Source organism: Xiphophorus hellerii, chromosome 5 (assembly GCF_003331165.1).
Source record: "Xiphophorus hellerii strain 12219 chromosome 5, Xiphophorus_hellerii-4.1, whole genome shotgun sequence".
In the NCBI taxonomy this organism is placed as follows: domain Eukaryota; kingdom Metazoa; phylum Chordata; class Actinopteri; order Cyprinodontiformes; family Poeciliidae; genus Xiphophorus; species Xiphophorus hellerii.
Window position 1 is genome coordinate 1,038,227 of NC_045676.1, and position 21,025 is coordinate 1,059,251.

The 21,025-nt window shown below is 39.9% G+C and overlaps 1 protein-coding gene and 2 non-coding genes across 3 annotated transcripts; all 3 read left to right on the forward strand.

The window, feature by feature from the left end:
* Positions 1 to 293: 293 nt before the first annotated feature.
* trnat-ugu (transfer RNA threonine (anticodon UGU)) lies at positions 294 to 366 on the forward strand. Its single transcript has one exon. It is a non-coding gene; the product is annotated as a tRNA-Thr (tRNA).
* Positions 367 to 1,489: 1,123 nt separating this feature from the next.
* Positions 1,490 to 1,562, forward strand: trnak-uuu (transfer RNA lysine (anticodon UUU)). The gene has a single exon. It is a non-coding gene; the product is annotated as a tRNA-Lys (tRNA).
* Positions 1,563 to 8,672: 7,110 nt separating this feature from the next.
* On the forward strand, positions 8,673 to 20,092 carry LOC116720032 (ribosomal protein S6 kinase beta-2-like). The gene is made up of 16 exons (XM_032563029.1): positions 8,673 to 8,880; positions 10,325 to 10,379; positions 10,454 to 10,491; positions 10,566 to 10,680; positions 11,098 to 11,166; positions 11,477 to 11,624; positions 11,716 to 11,773; positions 11,854 to 11,954; positions 12,032 to 12,122; positions 13,054 to 13,144; positions 13,277 to 13,384; positions 14,706 to 14,768; positions 15,533 to 15,610; positions 15,720 to 15,827; positions 15,907 to 16,019; positions 16,900 to 20,092. Exons 2-16 carry the CDS (start codon positions 10,326 to 10,328, stop codon positions 17,075 to 17,077), a joined length of 1,413 nt encoding a protein of 470 aa, XP_032418920.1. The 5' UTR covers positions 8,673 to 8,880; position 10,325; the 3' UTR covers positions 17,078 to 20,092.
* Positions 20,093 to 21,025: the final 933 nt, after the last annotated feature.

A 21,025-nucleotide genomic window follows, 5' to 3' on the forward strand; every position in this document is an offset into this window, starting at 1 on the left:
ATGCATGTTTTTTGTTTTATTTTTTTTAACATTTTCTGTCTAGTCGTTTGCTGCAACGTTTGAAAAAGTGATGAAATGTCGCCACCCGGTGGAGAAATTGTGAGTATGGTGAATTTAAATGGTTCAGTCTGCGGTTTGATTTTTAAGATTTAATTTTCATATTTACTTAAATATCCTTAAATCCGAACATTTTACTTCACTGCACCACGAGAAACAAAGTATACACATCACCATGACTGTACTCCACTTGTTGATAAGATTTAAGTAAAAATGACGTCATGTCCGGTATCTCAGGCTCCATAGCTCAGGGGTTAGAGCACTGGTCTTGTAAACCAGGGGTCGCGAGTTCAAATCTCGCTGGGGCCTGTGGTTTCTTTTTCAATTAAAAATTATTTTATTTACCTGCACATGTTATCAACTGTTCACGTTTGGAGGGAATGATTTGTTATAACGCAGTACACAGCTAAGGCCTTATGTTTCTGCTTGTTTCTGTTTAATATTTGTAACAGTAAAATCTATTTCTGTTTTTGTCACGGAGCTCAAATTATAAATAACTGTTCCACACTTTACAATGAATATGCTGGCCTAAAATAGTCACAATTTGGATGCTTAGAATAAATTACCAATATTGATCATGTTCTTCTTTAAGGTACTTGAAAAAAACTTTTTTGATATAAGTAATAGGAAGTTAATATGAAATCACTACATGGTGAAATCTTTACTGTAATAATTATAAAAGTACAATTAAAAACTAATTTAAAATCATTACTCCCATATTAACATTATGTGTTACTTTATTGCAGTCAACAGTGGACAAAATAGGCATATATCTTTATGAATAGGAAGTTACTTACTAGCCTAAATCTGGCCTTACTTATGTTTACTCTTTAAGTCCATACAGGGATAACTGCAGTTTACACACCAGTCTCTAATTTTTCTGAGGTTCCTTCTTTAGTCCTCAGGTTGTTCCAGATAAATAATTATGTCATCTTGTGACTCCATATTGAGCCGTACAGGTCTGATCCATCATTATTCCTTTTTCCTACCCTCTCCTCTACAGCTTTGTCCTCAGGTAAGTTGGTTTCCTTTTTTCGGTTGCTGTTGGTTGTAGGTTTATGCTACTGATTTCTGTGGTGGCAGCATTTTTTGTTTGCAGTGTTTTTGGGTTGCATTTGGGTTTTTTGTGTGTTTTGGAGTTTCATTCACGTGTTTGTATCGGTATACTATCCAACTAGCATTTTTAGCCAGAAAGTCGCTCTTTCTTGATACTTTCTGAAATTGCTATTTGAGTGTCAGAATGTTTAAACAGGAGAATGAACAAAACTATAAGACGAAGCGCAACATATGAGACGGTAGAACTGATTGTAATACAGATTATAATGGATATGAGGTTTACCCCGCTCATAGTTGGGTCAGAACCGAAATGAAAATACTACAGAATTCGCTGTTGATAGGAATATTTCTCATCATCTTTCTTACGTTGTTTAGAGCCCGGATAGCTCAGTCGGTAGAGCATCAGACTTTTAATCTGAGGGTCCAGGGTTCAAGTCCCTGTTCGGGCGGCAGCTTTTTTTCTGTCTGAGCGTCAGTATCGACCTAAAATTGTTCCGTTCCGTTTAAATACCTAGATTGGGAACAGTTCCGCTATTCCTGACCGTAAATTAACCTGCTAGGAATCAGAGCGAGAAACAGGGGCTTGAAATGAACAGCCCATCTCATGACTTTCCTTTCCAACACTTGACACTGATTTAAAGAAATCCTTTAGTGATGCCTTCAGTCACATGATCGACTCATCATCCGAGTGAGTAATCCGGTGGTTATATATAGTGGAAGTTACAGAAAACTCCACCCATCCGGCGCGCCGTTATCCTCACAGGCGTGGAAATGATGCGGTCCGTGTGTTCTGGACGAAGTAAACGGTCGAGAAAAGCTCCAAATACAGACTCCCAAAAAGATGTGATGTCGGGATAAAATACTAATCAGTGATTCTTGAGAAGTGGGACAAAATGGGTTTAAATTTTCCCCAAAAATGCTGCAATTATTTCTCAAGCTTATGTATACAAATATGACAAAAAATGTTTTGGAAATGTAAAGATGCTAAGGTGCAGGCTCCCAGTTCTAAATTTCTTTTTTGAAAATTACATTTTTAATCGACCTGACCCAAAACTTTTTCAAAACCATCTGACAAAAATAAATATAAAATTAGTTTTAATGACCCCATTAGTGATATTTTTACTCAGTTTTACAGACAAGTGCTTCTCAAGAAATAAAATAAATATTTAAAACAAAAAACAACATAAAGTCCATCTGACGGAGTTAACACAGAACAACTGAAGGTGGTGACAAAGTTAGTAAAAAGAAAAACTTGATACATGTGAAGTAATGCCATTTATGTAAAATGAATTAATTACACATTTAAGTGAGATTTGTCAACATTATCACTGAAAGAGTCACAATGTCAGTTAAAAACTCTGATGGAGTTGACAAAATGACAAACTACCTCAATTTATATGATGTTATTCTGAAGGAGGCCATATTGTAGCTCATCAGGTCCAGGAAATCTTTACAGTTTACAGAAATTAAACATTTATTTCACAAAACTTCATCCAAATTTTGTAAATTGTCAGTTATGGTGTTGACACATCATGGTTGTGATGAACAAGTTAGGAATTAAACAGAAGAAAACACTAAAGTATAACATAAGCTAACTAGCCTAGCCTAGCCCTGTTAGCATAGGAAGAGAAAGGAAGACGTCATGGGGTCCTCAGAGGTTCTGATGCCCCCCAATAATGCCTGAGTATGAAAATATATTAAAAAATTATTTTTAATTCAATTTATTGATACTTTTATAATTATTTATTCAAATACTTATACTTAATTTTCATAATATATTATCTTAGTATTCCTTTAATTGTTTTAAACTATTATAATGTATTGAGTTCTGCTCCAGGACAAGGGATTTTACAGACACCATCCACCTACTACAATGTTTAAAATAAAAAATATTCGGCAAACATTGTTGTGCTCACATGGCCCAGGTTAGTTTAGTCAGATTTTTGAAAAAAATATATTTTGTGTATTGTTTTTATTAATTTTGTGCTTTATCCATAGGACCTGTTTTGTCTCTCTTCTCAAGAATCACTGTAATACTACTGCTGCAGCTACTACTACTACTACTACTAATAATAATAATAATAATTAATAATATCTCTCCATTTCAAAATTAAGATTGAATTAATTAAAACAGTTGAATGTTTAAGTATGTATCCTGTTAGAATAATTATGTTTTGTTATCATTCTTACATAAGTCTTTAGTATTCACACCCCAGAGAGGAGGAATTTGTTAAACCGTGGGAAAGACAAAACTTGCTTTTTCCCTAAACCTTGAAGCTGCAGCTGCTTCTTATCTTGGGTTACTCCTTAAACTGCTTGTGTGTAGAATGTAGTTCTTCCTTGTTTCAGAATAGCCATTCTTTGATTTATCACTCTCCCACATTTCACTCTTGACTCCCTTCTTTCTCCTGCTTAACAAAAAGACAGGCTCTGCTGCAGGGAGTCAGAACGCATGGTAAACACCTTGAAGAAGTGGTTTGCTATGTTTTCTCCTTCTGCAGAAGCTTGGTTGAAAACTCATGAACGTTGTCTGTGGTTATTTCTTTGTATTTAGGTAAACAAAATACCTATCATATCCCCGAAAAATAAGGGGAGGAAGTAACAAAAGGAAGTCAATACCAGAGATATCCTTCAAGCTTTTCGTTGGTTTTATATTGAATATCTTTACAAAGTACAACAAGTATAACAAATAAATAAAGTATTTTCTTGAGAAAGCTGCAGGCTTCGCTGCATTAAACTACTCACAACAAAATTACACAAACTAAATGCATAAATAAAAACACAAGCAAGAACAAAATACAAAGAAAATAAATAATATCCTTGTGATATTTGTAAGGACATAAACAATTTAGCCTCATATGTGAAATAGGCTAATTGAATGATTGCAGTGTGAAAACGCGCTGTGCTGTGGCACCGTTTTGTATTTTAGTTGTTTGTTTGCTGTAGTTCCTGTTGGTGGTCTTTCTCTTCCTCTGTCTGGTTTTCCAGTGAGTGACGCAAACCGTCATAATCATAATCAGCAACCCAGAACACACAGCTGCAGAGTACCAGTGCTGGAACAGAAACTGGGAGGAATCTGGAAGTGCACACATCCAAGGACACAACATTAACCTAAATGTAAAAATACACTGCTTGTTTACAGTTTATTCTAATAACAGTACCTCATAAAACAATGCATTGTATGTCATCTTGTAGAGTCATGGTAAATACAAAGAGCTATCAGGAGATAAAAAGTCTCTCCGTTTCAGAAAGTAACTAGGTTACTGAAATGTCTGTTTGTGGTTTTGATGGTGATGATAATAATCTAAAAACAGATTTTGTTATTCTGATTATTCTGATTCTGATTAATTGCCAAACTAGTCAAAACAGAGGAGCAGTGTATGAAAAACTAAGTAGACCCCTGCTGCTTCGAAGCATGTGATTTAAGGAGGTAGCAGACAGAGGATCAGCTCTTTGAGAGCAGGAAGTTTGACAGATTGCTGCTCTGAAGCATTGTGTGTGGTAACACAATGCCAGGATGGAAAGACATCAGCAATGGCCTTAGCTTATGTTCACACAGCAGGCCTTCATGCTCAATTTGGATTTTTTTGCTGAAATATGTTATTTTTTGTGTGGCTCATGCATTAGTTCATGCTACTAATTAAATGCAACCGCAATCAGACTTCTGTGTGAACAGTTTACGACTCCCAAGCACAGAAGAAGAACGTTGGCGCCACACAGCAGCGCTCTGTTTACAGAAGTATTGATGGATGCTGTCATCTATAGATTCATGTCAAAGTTATTCAGCGATGTGAGTATCGTCACAAGATCATAACAAGATGCAGGAAGCTGATGAAAAGAAATCACAGCAACAGCGTTTAGTGGAGCACTGACTGCTTCTATAAAGACGTCTGGATGTGGAGTCGGACCAGGAGTGGAGGGATTAGGATGTGGTGCGCTTCACTGACTCAGACTACCTTCATAAGTTCATAATAATAATAACTTTCACCCATTGATTGCATCCAGATTTATAGCGTCGGGCTTCTTTTGGTGCAGAATAATGATGCATGTCTCAGATTAATGACGTAAAAGTTGTATTAAATGTACAAATCTGATTTTTTGCGAAGTGAAAAGATTAGAATTGTTCAAATTGTTGTGAAAAAGTCAGATTTGGGTCACATTTTCCTGCTGTGTGAATGTAGCCTAAGAAAAGCAAACCTATAAATCTAGGAAGGGTTAGAAGAACCTGTTGGGGTTTGTTGAACTTTTCTTTAGCATTAGGGGAAACTCATTAACTCCACATAAACTACTATTTTTTTGCATTTGTCATCCCTAGAAGTTCAAAACATAGATGTTGCAATCAGTGTATAAAGGCTGAAGCCCAATGATGTTAGCATATCAGGTAGGTTACTGCAGATAGGACAATATTTTGATCCTTAAACAGTCCTCCAAAAGGAAATCCAAAGTTTTATGTTTCAGGAAAATCCAGATGTTCTGCATCATGCAATGTCATAAATGAGGGCGGGAATGCTTACTATGAATCCGTGTTCCTTTTCCAATGATCACACGTCCATTCATGTTGGCAATACAGTAATACAGGCCCAGATCTCCCACTTCAACACCAGTGATCTTCAGCGCTAGAGACCGATTCATGAGACTTGCTGAATGACGAAGACTGAGCTGAAACACTGAAAACAGAGATTGTAGTTGTTAGTGTTTAGTTTGGACTGTCACAAACAAATTGAATCCTTCTGGATCAGGACTAAAAGTTCTGGCCTACTCTCAACCGGCCGTCCCTCCCGGAGGCTGGCGTGGAGGACCATGGTTGGAATGAGGTCTGGGTTTTGTTTAAGCCACGTTGTCGTGTCGTACAGGTAGGAGATGTTGCACCCCAGAGTGACGTTTGAACCAAAGTGGACCTGCTGGACCTCAGCAGCTGGAACCAACAGCATCCAAAAGCCGGACATGGTAATAAAACCTGGAGGGGATCAAATGGGCCAAAGCAGAACAAGTTTAGACAAAACAAGCAACTTTCTGACAGTACCAGACAAAATGTGAAGAACAGTGGCTGGTTGTTATCTGAATGGATTTAAATGTAACATTCTTAGTATGTTCTGGACCCAAACAGAAACCATGACCCAGAAAAGCTTTTACTGACAATAGTAATGTGTAAGCAGGAATGGGACAGCTTCTCAGGATCGGAACTTGATTGATGGAGACCCGATAGATGGATAGGGCAACCAGGAAGTAACATTCAATCAGGAAGTTAAGGTTTACCCTGCTCAGGTAGTTTTCCAGGGTTTCCTCTTGGGAGAATTGAGGCTTTCTAGCCTTGAGTACTTGAGGTGATGACAGAGGAAGTGAGGGAACGGCTGGTTTACTGGGGATTGTTTCACCCACAGGACCGTTCAGAGACAGGGACTCCATACAGAGGAAATATAGTATTAAGTGTTGGAGAGCCTGGCAGTTAGGTATGATGATCAGCCACCTACAGTCCGAGCCAACATGGCCGCTGGGCCCCATAGGTATTTTGGTCATACTGGGCCCTCAGTCATGATTTGTTGCTCCCAGTCCGCTTGACTACAAACTCAACAATTGTTTACATTTCTGCTGTTTGCACAGTTTTTATTGTCACAAATACACAAAACATTTTAACATTTTTACTTTTAAAGTTATCCAACTCAGCTTTGCATTCCTTGGGATCAGAGTATTCTATTTTTTATAACTACACAGTATTTTATATTATTAATTATTCCTGGTCTTTGTTTTTAGTATATTTACATCATTTTAAATTGTGCATTCCTCGATTTTCTGTCACTTTGCTGCTGTTACACCTGAATTTTCTCACCGTGAGAAAATAATTCTATTCTATCAACATAAAGCTGCTAATTTTATTGAACCCTAATTAACAGAGTACTTATTGCTTGGACCTAATATTTGATTATTTAGATCAGTAGCAAGCAATTCTACTTGAAGCAATAATATAGTGACTATTTTCTTCCTAAAATGTGATGGAGCTCTACATCACGACGTGAGGTTTTCACCAAATGTGAAATAGGTGAATGCTTGAAGACATTTGAGTTTTCTGATCTGCTCAGTCTTTAAACCATGATTCACTGAAGGCACCAAGTAGTTAGATAAAAAATGTTTATTAAGCCACCAAACTTTGGATCTTTTTGGTATTCAAAGAGGCTTTATCCATTTAATTAAAAAACAAATGCTGTTGTTCTTGTCCCTCAAGATCCTGGTTCTGTTTTTTCTGCTTCAGTTTGTAGATGTTTATTTAGTTTTAGATTTCAATATTTTTTAGAAATTCTTTTACATCCTCCTCATGGTTAGGATGGTAAAATGCATATCTTTATGCCAACTGCTGCCATAATTCAATGTTCTGATCCCACATCTTCATCAAAGATTGTAATAAAAGCCACATATTTATTAAAAGTAGCTGAGATGATCCCACTGTGTGGAGGTTTACTGATTCCACTGACTAAACTTGAATCTATCAAAAAGTAAAAGATTTTTGTATTACTTACAAATGAGAATCATGATAATCCAGTCTGCCTTCATCTGGTTTATTGTTGTGTAGGTGAGAGCAGCTTTAGTTTCTGCAGACCACACTCACTTCCTTTTAACAGCCCCTGAGCCCACTCTTTCCACTGAAAGCCCACTTCTCTATTCTGTTTGATGCCCCGTTCCTAAAACCTCCTTCAGCTTTGTTTGAGATAAAAATCAGGATCAATTCAAAGTTAATGTCTGTGCTATGTTGTAGGTTTTTCATTTTGGGGTTTCATTTCAAGACAAACTTTTTTTAGGGGAAGCATGAACTGGGTTTTGTTGTGCTTCCGTGCTTAAAGTGTGAAATGGCTAAAGAGGAAATGAAAGCCACAAAACTAGCAGGTATTTTGAAAGCTAAGTTATGGAAAACACATAACAGAGATATAATAGAACTAAATAAACATAAATCTTTAAACCACAACTTTTGCTTTGTCTGTGTTGCCAATTGAAGAATGGGTGGGATGGAAGACGGATGATTCAGATTCATTTGAATCAAAAATAATTTAAATTACATAACTCTGACAGATGTGCTTTATTTTATTTTGTTGCCAATGGTGATCTTCAAATTTGCAAATAAAATGTTATCCAAGGGTAATGTCTTTTATCAATCCATGTAGGAATAATTTAGACTGAGCTGGACAAATATATTTAGTGAATACTTTATATCAAATCCCCCTTCCTAGAACAGCCACAAGCTGCCCAGTCATTCCTGCTCTAATGGGTGAGTCTCTATCCAAACTGCTAGTGAACAAAAAAGAAGTCCTCTGTATGTTCCTAAACTTAACAGAAATAAAAATATCTTCATAAAATATGTTGGTTTGACAGGTTATGACGTATTAAAAGGCATCAAGGAACTTTTTGTAATTCTCCTTCTTTTCACGTTTCTCTAGCTAACATGTAAAGACGTCCATACTTTACAAAAGTTGTTAAAACACAAAAGTTCCGCATTTTAATTAGACCATATGTAAATCGAGTAATTGCGTCATTACGCAACTACCTGCTACTTTTAGAACAACCAATCGCTGCCCTCCTTACTGGGGAGTTGTCCGCAGCGCGAAGCGGCTTCATGGCGTCCTGCTGACAGGAGTCCGACCAGCTGACTGCGCTGCTATCTGTTATACAGCGATGAAAGCCCTGCTGGTTCTGACAGTTTAAGAACTGTTCCGAATTTAAAGTGACGGACTGAGAGGACCGGAAGAGAGCGGAAGGCACCGGAAGACGGAGCGATCCGAGGTGAACCTTAGCATTAGCTTGTTGTAGCTGTCAGTGCTAGCATTTAGCTCGCTTAGCTCGTTCCTGCCACTGACAGAGTCAGGAAGAGCAAGTTTTTATTTCCTGTCGTCGTAATAACAGTTAATATTCTTCTCAGTCAGATACTTTCTATAGAAAACCCAGGAATATCAGCTTTATCTGGTCTGTTGGGAGTCCAGTCCGAACTGAACCTTTTATCATGAACACGTTGTTCTGAATCTTCTGGTTTCGGTCCAAGTGACACCAACATTTATTTTTGACTTGGTTGAAATTAAAATATATTATTTTCTAAGAAAAACACTTAAAATCCAGGTGTTTACATTTTTTTGTGTTTTGTTTATATTTTCCTCCATTTTGTAACTTTAAAATAGAGATTTAATTCACTAGTGATCAAAATCTGAGTAAAATTAGTTTGTTAAAGATTGAATAAAGAATTAGGGACTTGTGCTTGAGGGTTAATCTTGTAAAACCTTTTTCATTTTTAGTTTGATTTAAAGTTCCTACCTCGAGGAAACTTGAAGCACATTGTAGCTTTTTGGGTTTTTATTTTATTTTGTAATTTAGTTGAATTTAAACTAAACTTAAGGACGAAAAGAAGCTGGAACCTTTAAAACTGAAGAAAACATAAAGACTGACTATGTATTTGCAGTTTTATACAGGCTGTGAAACCAGGTGAGCAGCAGGTGGGCGTGGCCTGTCAGTAGCAGGAATGCAGGTTGTTGTTTAGCGTCTCCACCTTTATGTCAGGTTCCTGCCTCTATTTTCACCTCCGGTTCTGTTTGAACAACTTGCTCCATGACCTGCAGCAGCTGCGTGTTGCTGCGGGCTGCAGTTTGTTTGTTGTGACTCTGCTGCTGTTTCTTTCTTTTTTTTTTTTTAAACAATGTACTCCCTGACCTCCACCTGAACCTCAGCTACTTTTGTGTCAGAAGGAATATTGTTTAGTCCTATTCATCAGCAGTCTGTGTGGTGCTACTGTGGCTTTCTCTTGATGTGGTCCAGTGGTGTCCATGTTACAGAAACATGATTATGTTTAGCTTTGATAAACTTGATTTTATTTGTTTTTTTTTCATCCTGGTAATCAGAAATGTGACTTTGTCCTTGGCCGTCAAACATCACTGCTGTAGTTTGATTACAAAAAACACCCAACTCTTATTTTGGCTGACCTCTACCAGGTCCTAGAGTCAGTAGTGTGGAAATAAACCTTGATCCAATGCAGCGTAACATTAACTTTAGGGGGTTTTGCTACTATGCTAGTTTCATGTTCAAACCATCTTTTCTGTCCATCATATTGGATCATATCCCCTACTCCAACATCTGTCTGTATATTCGGCCAGATGGCGATTTAAAGAGGAGTTCTGAAATAGTTGTAACAAACCAAAGTTCAAATAAACTGATTTATGATATCTGATATGTTGTTTTTTAGGATGGCAGGAGTGTTTGACATCGACCTGGAGACGGAGGACGGCAGCGACACAGAGGTGAGCAATGATTGGATCACGCACCGCCGTGATGTAACAAAGACAAGTAGTGACCTCTGACCTTTCACCTCCAGGAGGACGCATGTGAGGTGACAGTTGTTGAACCTGACAGGTGAGTTCAGACAAAGCCCAGACAGATGTAGATGCTGCAGCGAGCTGATTTCTCCTGATGTGATGTCATGGCAGCGGTCAGACGGAGGAGGTGGAGCTGACCAGTGAAAACGTGAACAGAGACAGCGAGAGAGTTGGACCAGACTGCTTCGAGCTCCTCACCGTTCTGGGCAAAGGGGCCTATGGCAAGGTGAGCCGTGCTCTGCTCATGGTGTCTGGTTTCACAACACGTCTGTCATGAAGTCATCAGTTCAACCACCTTTAAAAAAAAGACTGAAACGGAGAGAGAACAGTTTTGGCGTTTTGGTAGCACAACATCTCAGTGAAGACTTGTAGAACCATGCTGCTTTAGGATGCACACCACCAGCCCGCTTCAGTCCGGTTTATTCCAGCTGCAATCCGTTTGTCTAGAAGGTCGGGTTCGTTTGGGGAGGTGTGAATGCGTAATCAAACTCTGATGCCGACCAAACTCCGGTCCGCCTACTAGCCTGGGTCTGGGTTCGGTTGAAGTGACGTGGATTGGCAGACTGGTCTGTATATTTATCGCTGAATCAGGAGTTTTGTGCTGAACTATTTTAACATTCTTTAACTTCCGTCTTTCTTTAAGGTTTTCCAAGTGAGGAAGGTTCAAGGTCCCCAAACAGGAAAGATATTCGCCATGAAGGTCCTGAAGAAGGTAAGTTGGTGCTGGACCTGGGATGTCTCCATTGTTTATCTTCGGTTCAGATTTGGACAGAATTGTGTCAATAACGGGAAAGTTTGTGACATAAAACACAAACAGTTTTAGAGAAGTGAAAAAAATAGGATAAATTACTGAAGGGAGAAATGCTCTGAGTCAGAAAAATGAGATACAGGTGAGTGAGACGGTAAAAGAAGAGCAGTGCAGACAACTGACAGAGAAATGGTTCAAAACATGAAAAGTGGACAGTAAAAATGAACTATTTAATATTTAGACCTTTGTTTAAACATTTCCCTGACTCCTGCAGGCTAAGATCGTCCGTAACGCCAAAGACACGGCTCACACCCGAGCCGAGCGCGAGATCCTGGAGAAGGTCAGACACCCGTTCATCGTGGACCTGCTGTATGCCTTCCAGACGGGAGGAAAGCTCTACCTCATCCTGGAGTGTCTGAGCGGTAAGCTGGTGAAGCCTGATGATGATGATGGTGAAGCCTGATGATGGTGATGATGATGGTAGTGACCTTCAGCTGTTCTCTGGGTCACCAGGAGGAGAACTGTTCATGCAGCTGGAGAAGGAGGGAATCTTCATGGAGGACACGGCCTGGTGAGATCTCTGTCTGCGTTGAGGTCAGAGAGCGTCGTCATGGCGATCCTTTCAGGTGACGGGGTTGAACTGTTTTCCAGCTTCTACCTGGGAGAGATCACGATGGCCCTGGGTCACCTGCACTCCAACGGGATCATCTACCGAGACCTGAAGCCTGAGAACATCATGCTGTGTCAGCAAGGTGAGGCAGGCTGCACAAGTTAATATCCATAAGCAATAATCACATCCAGATGATTGTATTGATCTCTGCGTGGTCAGGGCACATCAAGCTGACTGATTTTGGCCTCAGTAAGGAGTCCATCCATGATGGAACCATCACACACACCTTCTGCGGCACCATCGAGTACATGTGGGTAACTTCACACACTCCACACAAAAACACCTGAACCTGAAGAACAGAAAAATTCAGAAAACATAATATTTGGTTGTTTAAAATGACTGAAAGCACCAAGGGTCTGCTACTAACTGGTGGCTTTGGGTTTGTGATCAAGTTCAAACTCACATTTCAGGATGTTTCCTCTTCACCAGGCAATCAGAGATGAAGGTAACTGGGCTGGACAGCGTCTGTTAGCCGCGGTAGCTAGTGACGCTCTGCACTGAGTCGTGTTAAAACCAGACCGTTCCAGTGGCTGGAATCTGTCACAGAATATCGTCTGAATATCTTATTGATTTCTATAAAATAAAGCTAAGAAAACTGCAGATGTTCTGATGTGTAAAATATTCTCCCTACATGTGAATCTATAAACAGTTTGGTTTCTTTCAAGACTAAATGAATTTTTCTTTATTAGACAGTTAAATTTGACATACTTTCCATTGTAGGAGACATATTTTCTTATTTGATGATTGTTATGAATATTGTGACGTTCTATGAATGAATGAGGCAGTTAGTCCAGTCTTTGTCATCTATTGAAGTTTCTGAAACTACAGCTGCTGGAGAGCGCCACAGCAATACCAGAAATACCAGAAAAAATCCAAAATGATCACAGTGTCCATCACACAGAGACACACTGGACAGAACCGTTCACTCTCATACCTGAGGGAGATTTACACACCACCAACAGTCATGGTTCTGAACCGTGAGAGGAAGTCAGCGTACCCAGAGAGAACCTGCAGACTATGCAGAAAGACGCTAGGCTGGGATTCAAACCCAGGACCTTGGTGCTGCTAGGCAGCAATGAGACCAACTGCACCACCTGCAGCCATCCACAAACACTGGTCTAAACACAAACCCAGGATTCGTATGTGTTTGAGCTTTTAGAGAAACTTTGTTTGTGCTGCAGGGCTCCAGAGATCCTCACCAGGTCGGGTCACAACCGAGCCGTGGACTGGTGGAGCCTCGGCGCGCTGATGCACGACATGCTGACTGGATCGGTAAGCTGAGAGAAGAAGCATGGAAACAGTGAATCAGTCCCACCTGCTGTGTCAAAGTCTTATTTTTATGTTTTTATTGTTTCTTCTGATTCCTGTTGCTAAGCAACGTCTGTCTGAAATGTTTCCGTTTAGCCTCCGTTCACAGCTGAGAACAGGAAGAAGACCATCGACAAGATCCTGAAGTGTAAAGTCAGCCTTCCTCCGTACATCACGGTCGATGCCAGAGACATGATCAAAAAGGTCTCACACACACACACACACACTCACACACCCACACTCCCACACGCACACACCCACACACACACACACACACTCACACACCCACACTCCCACACGCACACACCCACACACACCCACACTCACACACCCCCACATGCCATTTAAAAATACACACCCTGTGATTTGACATTGGTTTTAATGCCAAAGTGAATACATTCAAACATAGAGCCCATAAAGTGAAAAAAAGATAATTTTTTTTACAATAATCAATCAATTATTGGACTTTTTAAAACTATTTCTCTGTTATATTTGGTTATTTACCAAAATGCTATCAATGTTTCCAGATTTTTGCTCCCTAATCTCCTTCAGAAAGAGAAACCTGCTCATGTTGTAACTATGAAAAACACATTTATTCCACATCCAGTCCTCAGTTTGATCCACTCAGCCTGGAGCGGTTTTTCATATTTCTGTTTACAGTAATTAGAAGTTATTGTTGAACCAGGAATGTGTTTATTGTTGCCACAAAGTATTCATGAAAACAAAACTCAGATGTTATGAATCATGTCAGATTTCAGCAGATGTAAGCTGTGTGTTTAAGATGAACATGAAAACTGAGATATTAAATTAATATATCTTAATATATCTAATCTATCTAATACATCTTAATATATAATATGTCTTTAATATATCTCTATATAATAAAAATGCTAATATGTTAGCATTTTTTAGGTTTAAAATGCTAAATGACAGAAAAATAAGTTAGAATGATGTAGAGAAAAATGGACTTATTCACATTTGAGTTTAAATAAAATATCATCATGAACTGAACAGGTCATGAACTGAACAGGTCATGAACTGAACAGGTCATGAACTGAACAGGTCATTTAAACAAAATGCTTCTGCTTTATGCAGAAACACAAAGTTGAACATTTAGGCTCCAGTTGCAGCTCTACTCTGTACAGCTATCCTTTATTCACTACTGACTGATTCTAGCTTGATACAGATACTTGATACTGAGGCTCATTGTGAGAAACTGATGCAACGCTGCCACCTGCTGGCAGAACTGAATCCTGCAGCGTTACAGGTTTAAAATGCTAAATGACAGAAAAATAAGTTAGAATGATGTGGAAAATTATTGTGAAGTAATTAATACACCCCCCCCCCCCCCCCCCACACACACACACACACAGAGCTATTATAATACAGAGTCTGAGCATGTGGCAGTCAGATGAAGTTACAGCGACACACGGCACTAAACAAAGTTATTTTCCAAGTTTGATGAGTTTTTTTAAAGACAAGCTGCAGAAATCATTAAAAGTTTCTCTGTTGAATTTTTTTCCAGCTGCTGAAGAAGAATCCGGCTCAGAGACTCGGCTCTGGGAAAGACGACGCCGCTGATATCCAGGTAGTCGCTGCAGGTCGTCTTGGATCAGAAATGTCCTCTGCTGTCCCACTCTGGGGACGTTCAGGTGTAACAGCAGCATCTGGATGAAGGTTCACACAAAACATCCAAAAGTCTTCAAAATATAGATGAAAAACAACAAAAATAAGATCAACAATATACTGTACAAGATCACAGCATGAAAAAATACTGTGCAGTTATCAGAAATACAAATATCATGCTTTTTTATTTTAGTGTACATAATGTTCATGTGTACTGCACATCAAGGAGTGCAGTTCAGAAACACCAGCAGCAGGGCTGTAAACATGTTGGGTTTGTTGGGAGCAGTGAAGGTTCTGGAGTCTGACAGCTGCTGGCAGGAAGGATCTGAGTTAACGCTCCTTAATGCACCAGGATGCAGCTTCAGGCCTGGGCTGGGAATCGGGTCAGGAGACGCAGAACAACTGGATCCTGGATCCAAGCGGCTTCCTCCTCATAGAGGCTGGAGTTTAAAAAGTTTAAAAGGTTTCTGTTCCTCCTCTGTCCGTTCAGAACCGATTCTGCTTCTGAAAATGTTGCTTTTGTTTGTTTTTGTAGACTTTTAATTCAGATCTGCCGTTTTCTCCGTTAACTGTCAGATTTTGCTGTGGGAATCCTGGATGCTGTTTCAGTGTTTCTGAACTTCCAGCATCTTGTTTTTACAAACAGTGGAAAAGTTGATTTAAAGGTTGAACGAAGTGTGGCAGCATCGTTAACCTTTCCCCGGCTTCTTTCCTGTTTCTTTGCAGAAACATCCGTTCTTCAGACACATCAGCTGGGAGGAGCTGCTGAACAAGCGAGTGGACCCGCCGTACAAACCGCAACTGGTTGGTCTTCTTCTATGGTTGCTCTGACTTTCAGTGGCTTCTTTCTCCTCTTTCCACACATTTGAAGCGTGTTCTGCTGTAACCGAGCGTCTCCATTCCCTCCTGTCAGCACTCTGAGGAAGACGTCAGCCAGTTTGACACCAGGTTCACCAGACAGACGCCGGTGGACAGTCCGGACGACACCAGGCTGAGCCACAGCGCCGAGCTCGCCTTCGCCGTCAGTCCATCAGCCTCCATATTCTGGAACGTTTTTCTTTTTTTCTTTCAGCTGTTTTAGTTTTCATTTCCTCCGGCAGGGGTTCTCCTTCGTGGCGCCGTCGGTCCTCGAGAGTCTGAAGGAAGGATTCTCGTTTGAGCCGCGATCGCGTCACGTCCGCCGCCACAACAGCAGCCCGCGTACCCCCATCAGGTAGGAAGTGGTACTGCAGCGTACAGCGGCTGCTAAAGTATTCATCTGCTTCATGTTGTACCATTTTATTACTTCTGAAAATCTAAATGTTTCTGTTTTAATGTCAAAAATGAAAACTGATTTCAACAAATTAATTAAATACAAATATAAAATATGAATTGGGTGGATTTAATTAACATCCCAGAAAACATTATCAATGTTCAATTTAATAATGTCCACTATAGCATCTCTTTCACAATTTCCTTTAATAAAAAAAAATTAAGTTGCAGAGTTTGTAATTCTTTAATTTGTGTAAAATTAAGGCCTTAAAATGTCTAAAGTTCCTTTTAAAAACCAAGTTGGCCTTTAATGTGTCAGTCACATTAAAAGCACTATTTAATCTTGTAAAGTCTTTGTATTTTTTTCTCTCAGGATGTTTCTGTTAGACAAACATTTCAGTCTCACTCAGACTTGACAGGCTAATGCTAACTAGCTGCTAACATGCCTTTACTAGTTACCAGGCTAGCTAGCTTCTTTCATCTGTCCTGGGTAAGTGGAAATTTATTGCCTTTAATCTGGACGACATTCATACATTTCTGTGGAGAAATGGGTCTTAAATCCATCCATGATGGTCTTAAAAAGTCTTAAATTCCAGTTTTCTACTGATTTTTGTGGAAACTGGTGAATAAACGGGTCATCACAATAAAGTCATACAACTTAACTTCGTATAAAGATTTTGATTTCCATCTCAACTTGAAAAAGTTATTTGAATCTTTATTTCAACAGCTACATTTTGTTTGAAGAAATAATTTTTTAAAGTTTGTCTGCCTTACTAAAGTCGAGGGATGAAGGAAATTCTTGGGTTGGTTAGAAGACGTTATTTCTGTTTTCTTCTCCTCAGTCCTCTGAAGTTCTCTCCGGCCGGGCCCTTTAAGTCCAGCATGGACGGGGAAGCGGACCTGTTCTCCCCCACGTCTCCACCTGCCGCGCCGCCTCCCGGCCCGCTGGAGAACGGCGCGGCGAGTCGGCCCATCAAGACGCCTTCCAGGAACAAGAAGAAGAAGGAGCATCGCAGATGAGGCCCAGGAAGAACCAGAGGGATTCTGTCTGCTCCATGGATCATCGTCTGTCGGCTCATTTCTTCAGGTTTCATTTAAAGCTCTGAAGAAACCAAACGACTAAATCCTGTAGACTGAGGCTCCGCTGTACAGGAACTCCTTCTAAATCTAATTAAAGAAGAAGAAGGCATTGATTTTCCTTTAGCAGCTTCCCTGCGTGTTTATGGGGTCGAGTTGGGATTTGTGATGGATGGACTGGAAACTGTGGAGTTTAATTACAGAGACAGGAAGCTCTGATTTAAGGTTTTCCAGTAATGAGTCTGTCAGAGGTCGACAGGAAGTTAAACTTTAACCCTTCTGTTCTTTTAGTGGCTTTTATTTATTTCTGCATGTAAAAAGAAAACGTGATGACATCAGTCTGCTTGTTGGTTCTGTTGAGAACATTTAACCAATCAGAGCAGACTGGGCCTTAAAGAGACAGGAGCTAAAAACTCAATAGGAAAAACAATCACCGTCTTCAGCTTTGAAATTATGAGTTTGTAAATTATAACACAGATTCTTTAATGACTGTATACAGAAATCTGCTGAATGATCCATGCAGCAGGATGTCATGCTTGTCTTTTCTTTTTTCTCTGGATCTTCATGTCTGTTGCCAAACTTGTTCTGATTGGACCGATGGACCGATGGACCGGTCCTATCAGAAACCAAACCGTTGATCTCACAGAAGCTGTTACTACAACGTTAAACCGCGTTGATGACGGATCAGAGGCGTTTAGTTCCCCTTCAGTCCAACCAGCAGGGAATCACTCAGGAAGCTCCTCTAAACGGGAATCAGGACGATCCGGATGATCAGGGACAGTCTGGTTCTGGTCCGAATATTTCCTGTTTTATCAAAAATATTTTCTTCAAAGTTTTTATCTTTTTCTCAGCATTTGGCAGAACTTCCCTTTAAACGGACTTGGGTCGAAGGTTTTGGGTTTCCTTCCACAAGCCTCTCAGAGAAGTTTGCTGGAAATTTGAGCCGTTCCTCCCAACAGAACCGGTGGAACCGGGTCGGATCTGCCCAAACATTGTCCTGAAGTTTGGTCTGCTGAGTTTTCTTGCGTTAGGAAGACGGTCTGAGCATCAGCCTCCTCAGTCATGTTGCTTCAATGTTTCAAAATGACTCTGTTTACTTTGTGAAGCGCACCGGTTCCTCCTGCAGCCAAAGGTCCAGTTTTCACTCCATCAAACTTCACCAGCCTGAGGGAAGTCTGGCTCTGGTTCCACTTGGACTGGTGGCTTCTTCCTCTCTGAGCGGCTTTTCAGCCCAGGGGTTTGCTTCACACCCAGTCTCCTCCAGGTCTTTAACTGGACCCGTTTCATACCAGAACCTGTTGGTCTGTGGGAGACAGAACCGGTCCTCACCGGATCAGAACCACGGCTGAACACAGAACCGTCTGAACTCTTCTTTTATCTTGACTGATTTCTTATTGTTTTGTAAATTGGTCATGATGTCACACTAGGAAGCGGTTTGTTCAAAGTGCCGTTTACCTCAGGTGTTGTGAATGAACCAATCATTGGCTTACAAAGCTGTGACATCATCAGCTGGCCTTGCCTTAGTGCACAGGTATCAAACTCCAGTCCTCCAGTCGCTGTCCTGCAGGTTTCAGATGAGCCACAGGTACAAAACACTGGAATGAAACGGCATAATTACCTGCTCCTGTGTAGATCAGTTCTCCAGGACCAGAACCAGGACGTGGACCAGGACCTGGACCTGGACCCAGAGTCTTAATGACCTGATTATTCTGTGCAGGTGGTTCAGCAGAGGATCATCTAAACGTAGCAGGACACTGGGCCTCCAGGCCTGGAGTTTGAAACCTGTTCTTTAAAGGAACAGTAATCTGTAGGTGTATGTAAATTTCTGACTTCAAACAAAGTAAAATTAATCTGGATTTGATCAAATTGAAATGGTCATTTTAACCAAAAAATAAAATAAAATTCAGGATCATTTAATGTCAGACAGTGAAGAAAAATCATTTAGGTCCAGATGAAGAGGTTTTCTTTTGTTTTGGCAAATTTCAGGAGGCATTTGCAGCCTAAAATATTTCAAGCATTAAAAATGCATTAAGTATTTATTTTAATGTTGACATTAGGAAACTTTTTCTTTCCTTATTTTTCCAAAATTCTGAATAATTTTAAGCTCTTCCTCTGAGTGAATCCATGAACTGATATTATTTATGTAAATGAATTTATGTAAAACTGAATTCTGTTTGCAGCAGCGGTAAAAAGCCGGTGCCGGTTCTGATCCGGCCTGGTTTTAGTTCTGGTCACAGAACTGAAACCAGTTTGAACCAGTTAAAACTCTTCAGATTTCCTGGGATGTTTTATCAGAGTTGAAATGGCAGAACAGCTTTCGCTCCATCGCTGTGAAGTGGAAAGTTTTTCGGCTGAACAGGTTCTCTGAATTTATCGATTAAACGTCAATAAAATAAAATCCGCCAGCAGGCTGAGAAACTTTTCACTATTTAATGTTTTTGTTCCTCCAGGATCAGTTTATAACCTCAGAGTGACGACAGGCTCATAAAGTGTCCAGGCCCACCGCCCCACCACGCTGCCAACTTTAAATAAATCCAGTTTTCTGTAGTTAATTCAGACTGAAAATCGATCAAACATAACCACAGGAATTAAAACTGATTTTTAAACTTTTTTTTTTTGCAGTTCCATCTTTAGATATTTTCAGGGTTTTGAAACGTGTGAGCTTCCATTTGGTTTTAATTTAGTTTTTTAAAGTTGTTTTCTTGTCTGCAGTGTTTGGATCAGCCTCATAACCTCTGACTGGGTCACGTCAGAAAATGATTTACTTAATTGGGTTTTGTTTATTTATTTACATAATTAATTGTTACTATGAAGAGGTTTTGTTGTGGTGACAAAGGAATAATTCACCTCTGGAATTGTACAGATCTGTAAACACTAAAGAACAAAAGGTTTATATTTGGGATCGTTTTCTGTTTCCTCTAACTGATGAATGTTGTGAATAAATCTGATTTTCTGGGACGTTGAGACGATCAGTCATTCAGTGCACAGAAAGCAGCTGGCGACAGTGGGCAAAGGCTCCTACGCAGCAGGATTTGTGCATTAGTTTTAGGTCATTGTGCAGAGACACAATGTTCACAACTATGGGTTTGTAAAGTTACAGTCAAAAATTAATAACAATAATTTAAGTCATTTAGCCTGTAGAGGAAAAAATGGGGTTAATTTGAGTCATTATTCATTCATATGTCGGATTGAAACTATATTTAGTTCAGTCACTAAATAAAAAGCTGAAACGACTAAATGCAGAGAAATTCTCTATGGAGAGAAAAAAAATCAGAAAACAAAGTTAACAGTTGAAATAACAGCAAATAATGCAAGTTGGCGAGTAGTAGAAGAAGAAAGCGAGGGGAAGGGGCCAGTTTGTCTTCCCGTATTCAGGAATAAAACTTCAGAACGAGGCAGAACCAGGGAGATCCGTCTGCCCGGACCATAAAATCAGAACCTTTTTTTCTTCTCCAGTGTCCCTTATGTTAAAGTTGGCTGACAGGAAAGGAGAGGAGGGAAGACATGCGGCAAATGTTGCCGGGTCCAGGAATCGAACCTGCGACGGCTGCATCGAGGACTCAAGGCCTCCAAACCACAGCATGCCCAGTCAGAACTTTTTCATCTGAGTTTTGATCAGGAAACTTACCGGATCCGAACCCAGTTAGAGGCAAATGACTTTTTATGACCCAACATTCGTCTTTTATGGCGAAAGCTTTAAAGGTGTAGAAATAATGTTTCCTGTTACATAAGAGCTGTGAGACCTCCCAGCTTCAGCCACGTTCCAGAACCCGGATCCGGTCGTTCTGCAGAACAATAAACCCGTTTCATCACAGAACAATAGGAGAACAGAACCTCAGTGGATTTCTGGAATGATAAGTGATGCAGTGTGGAAAGCTGCGCAATACGAAG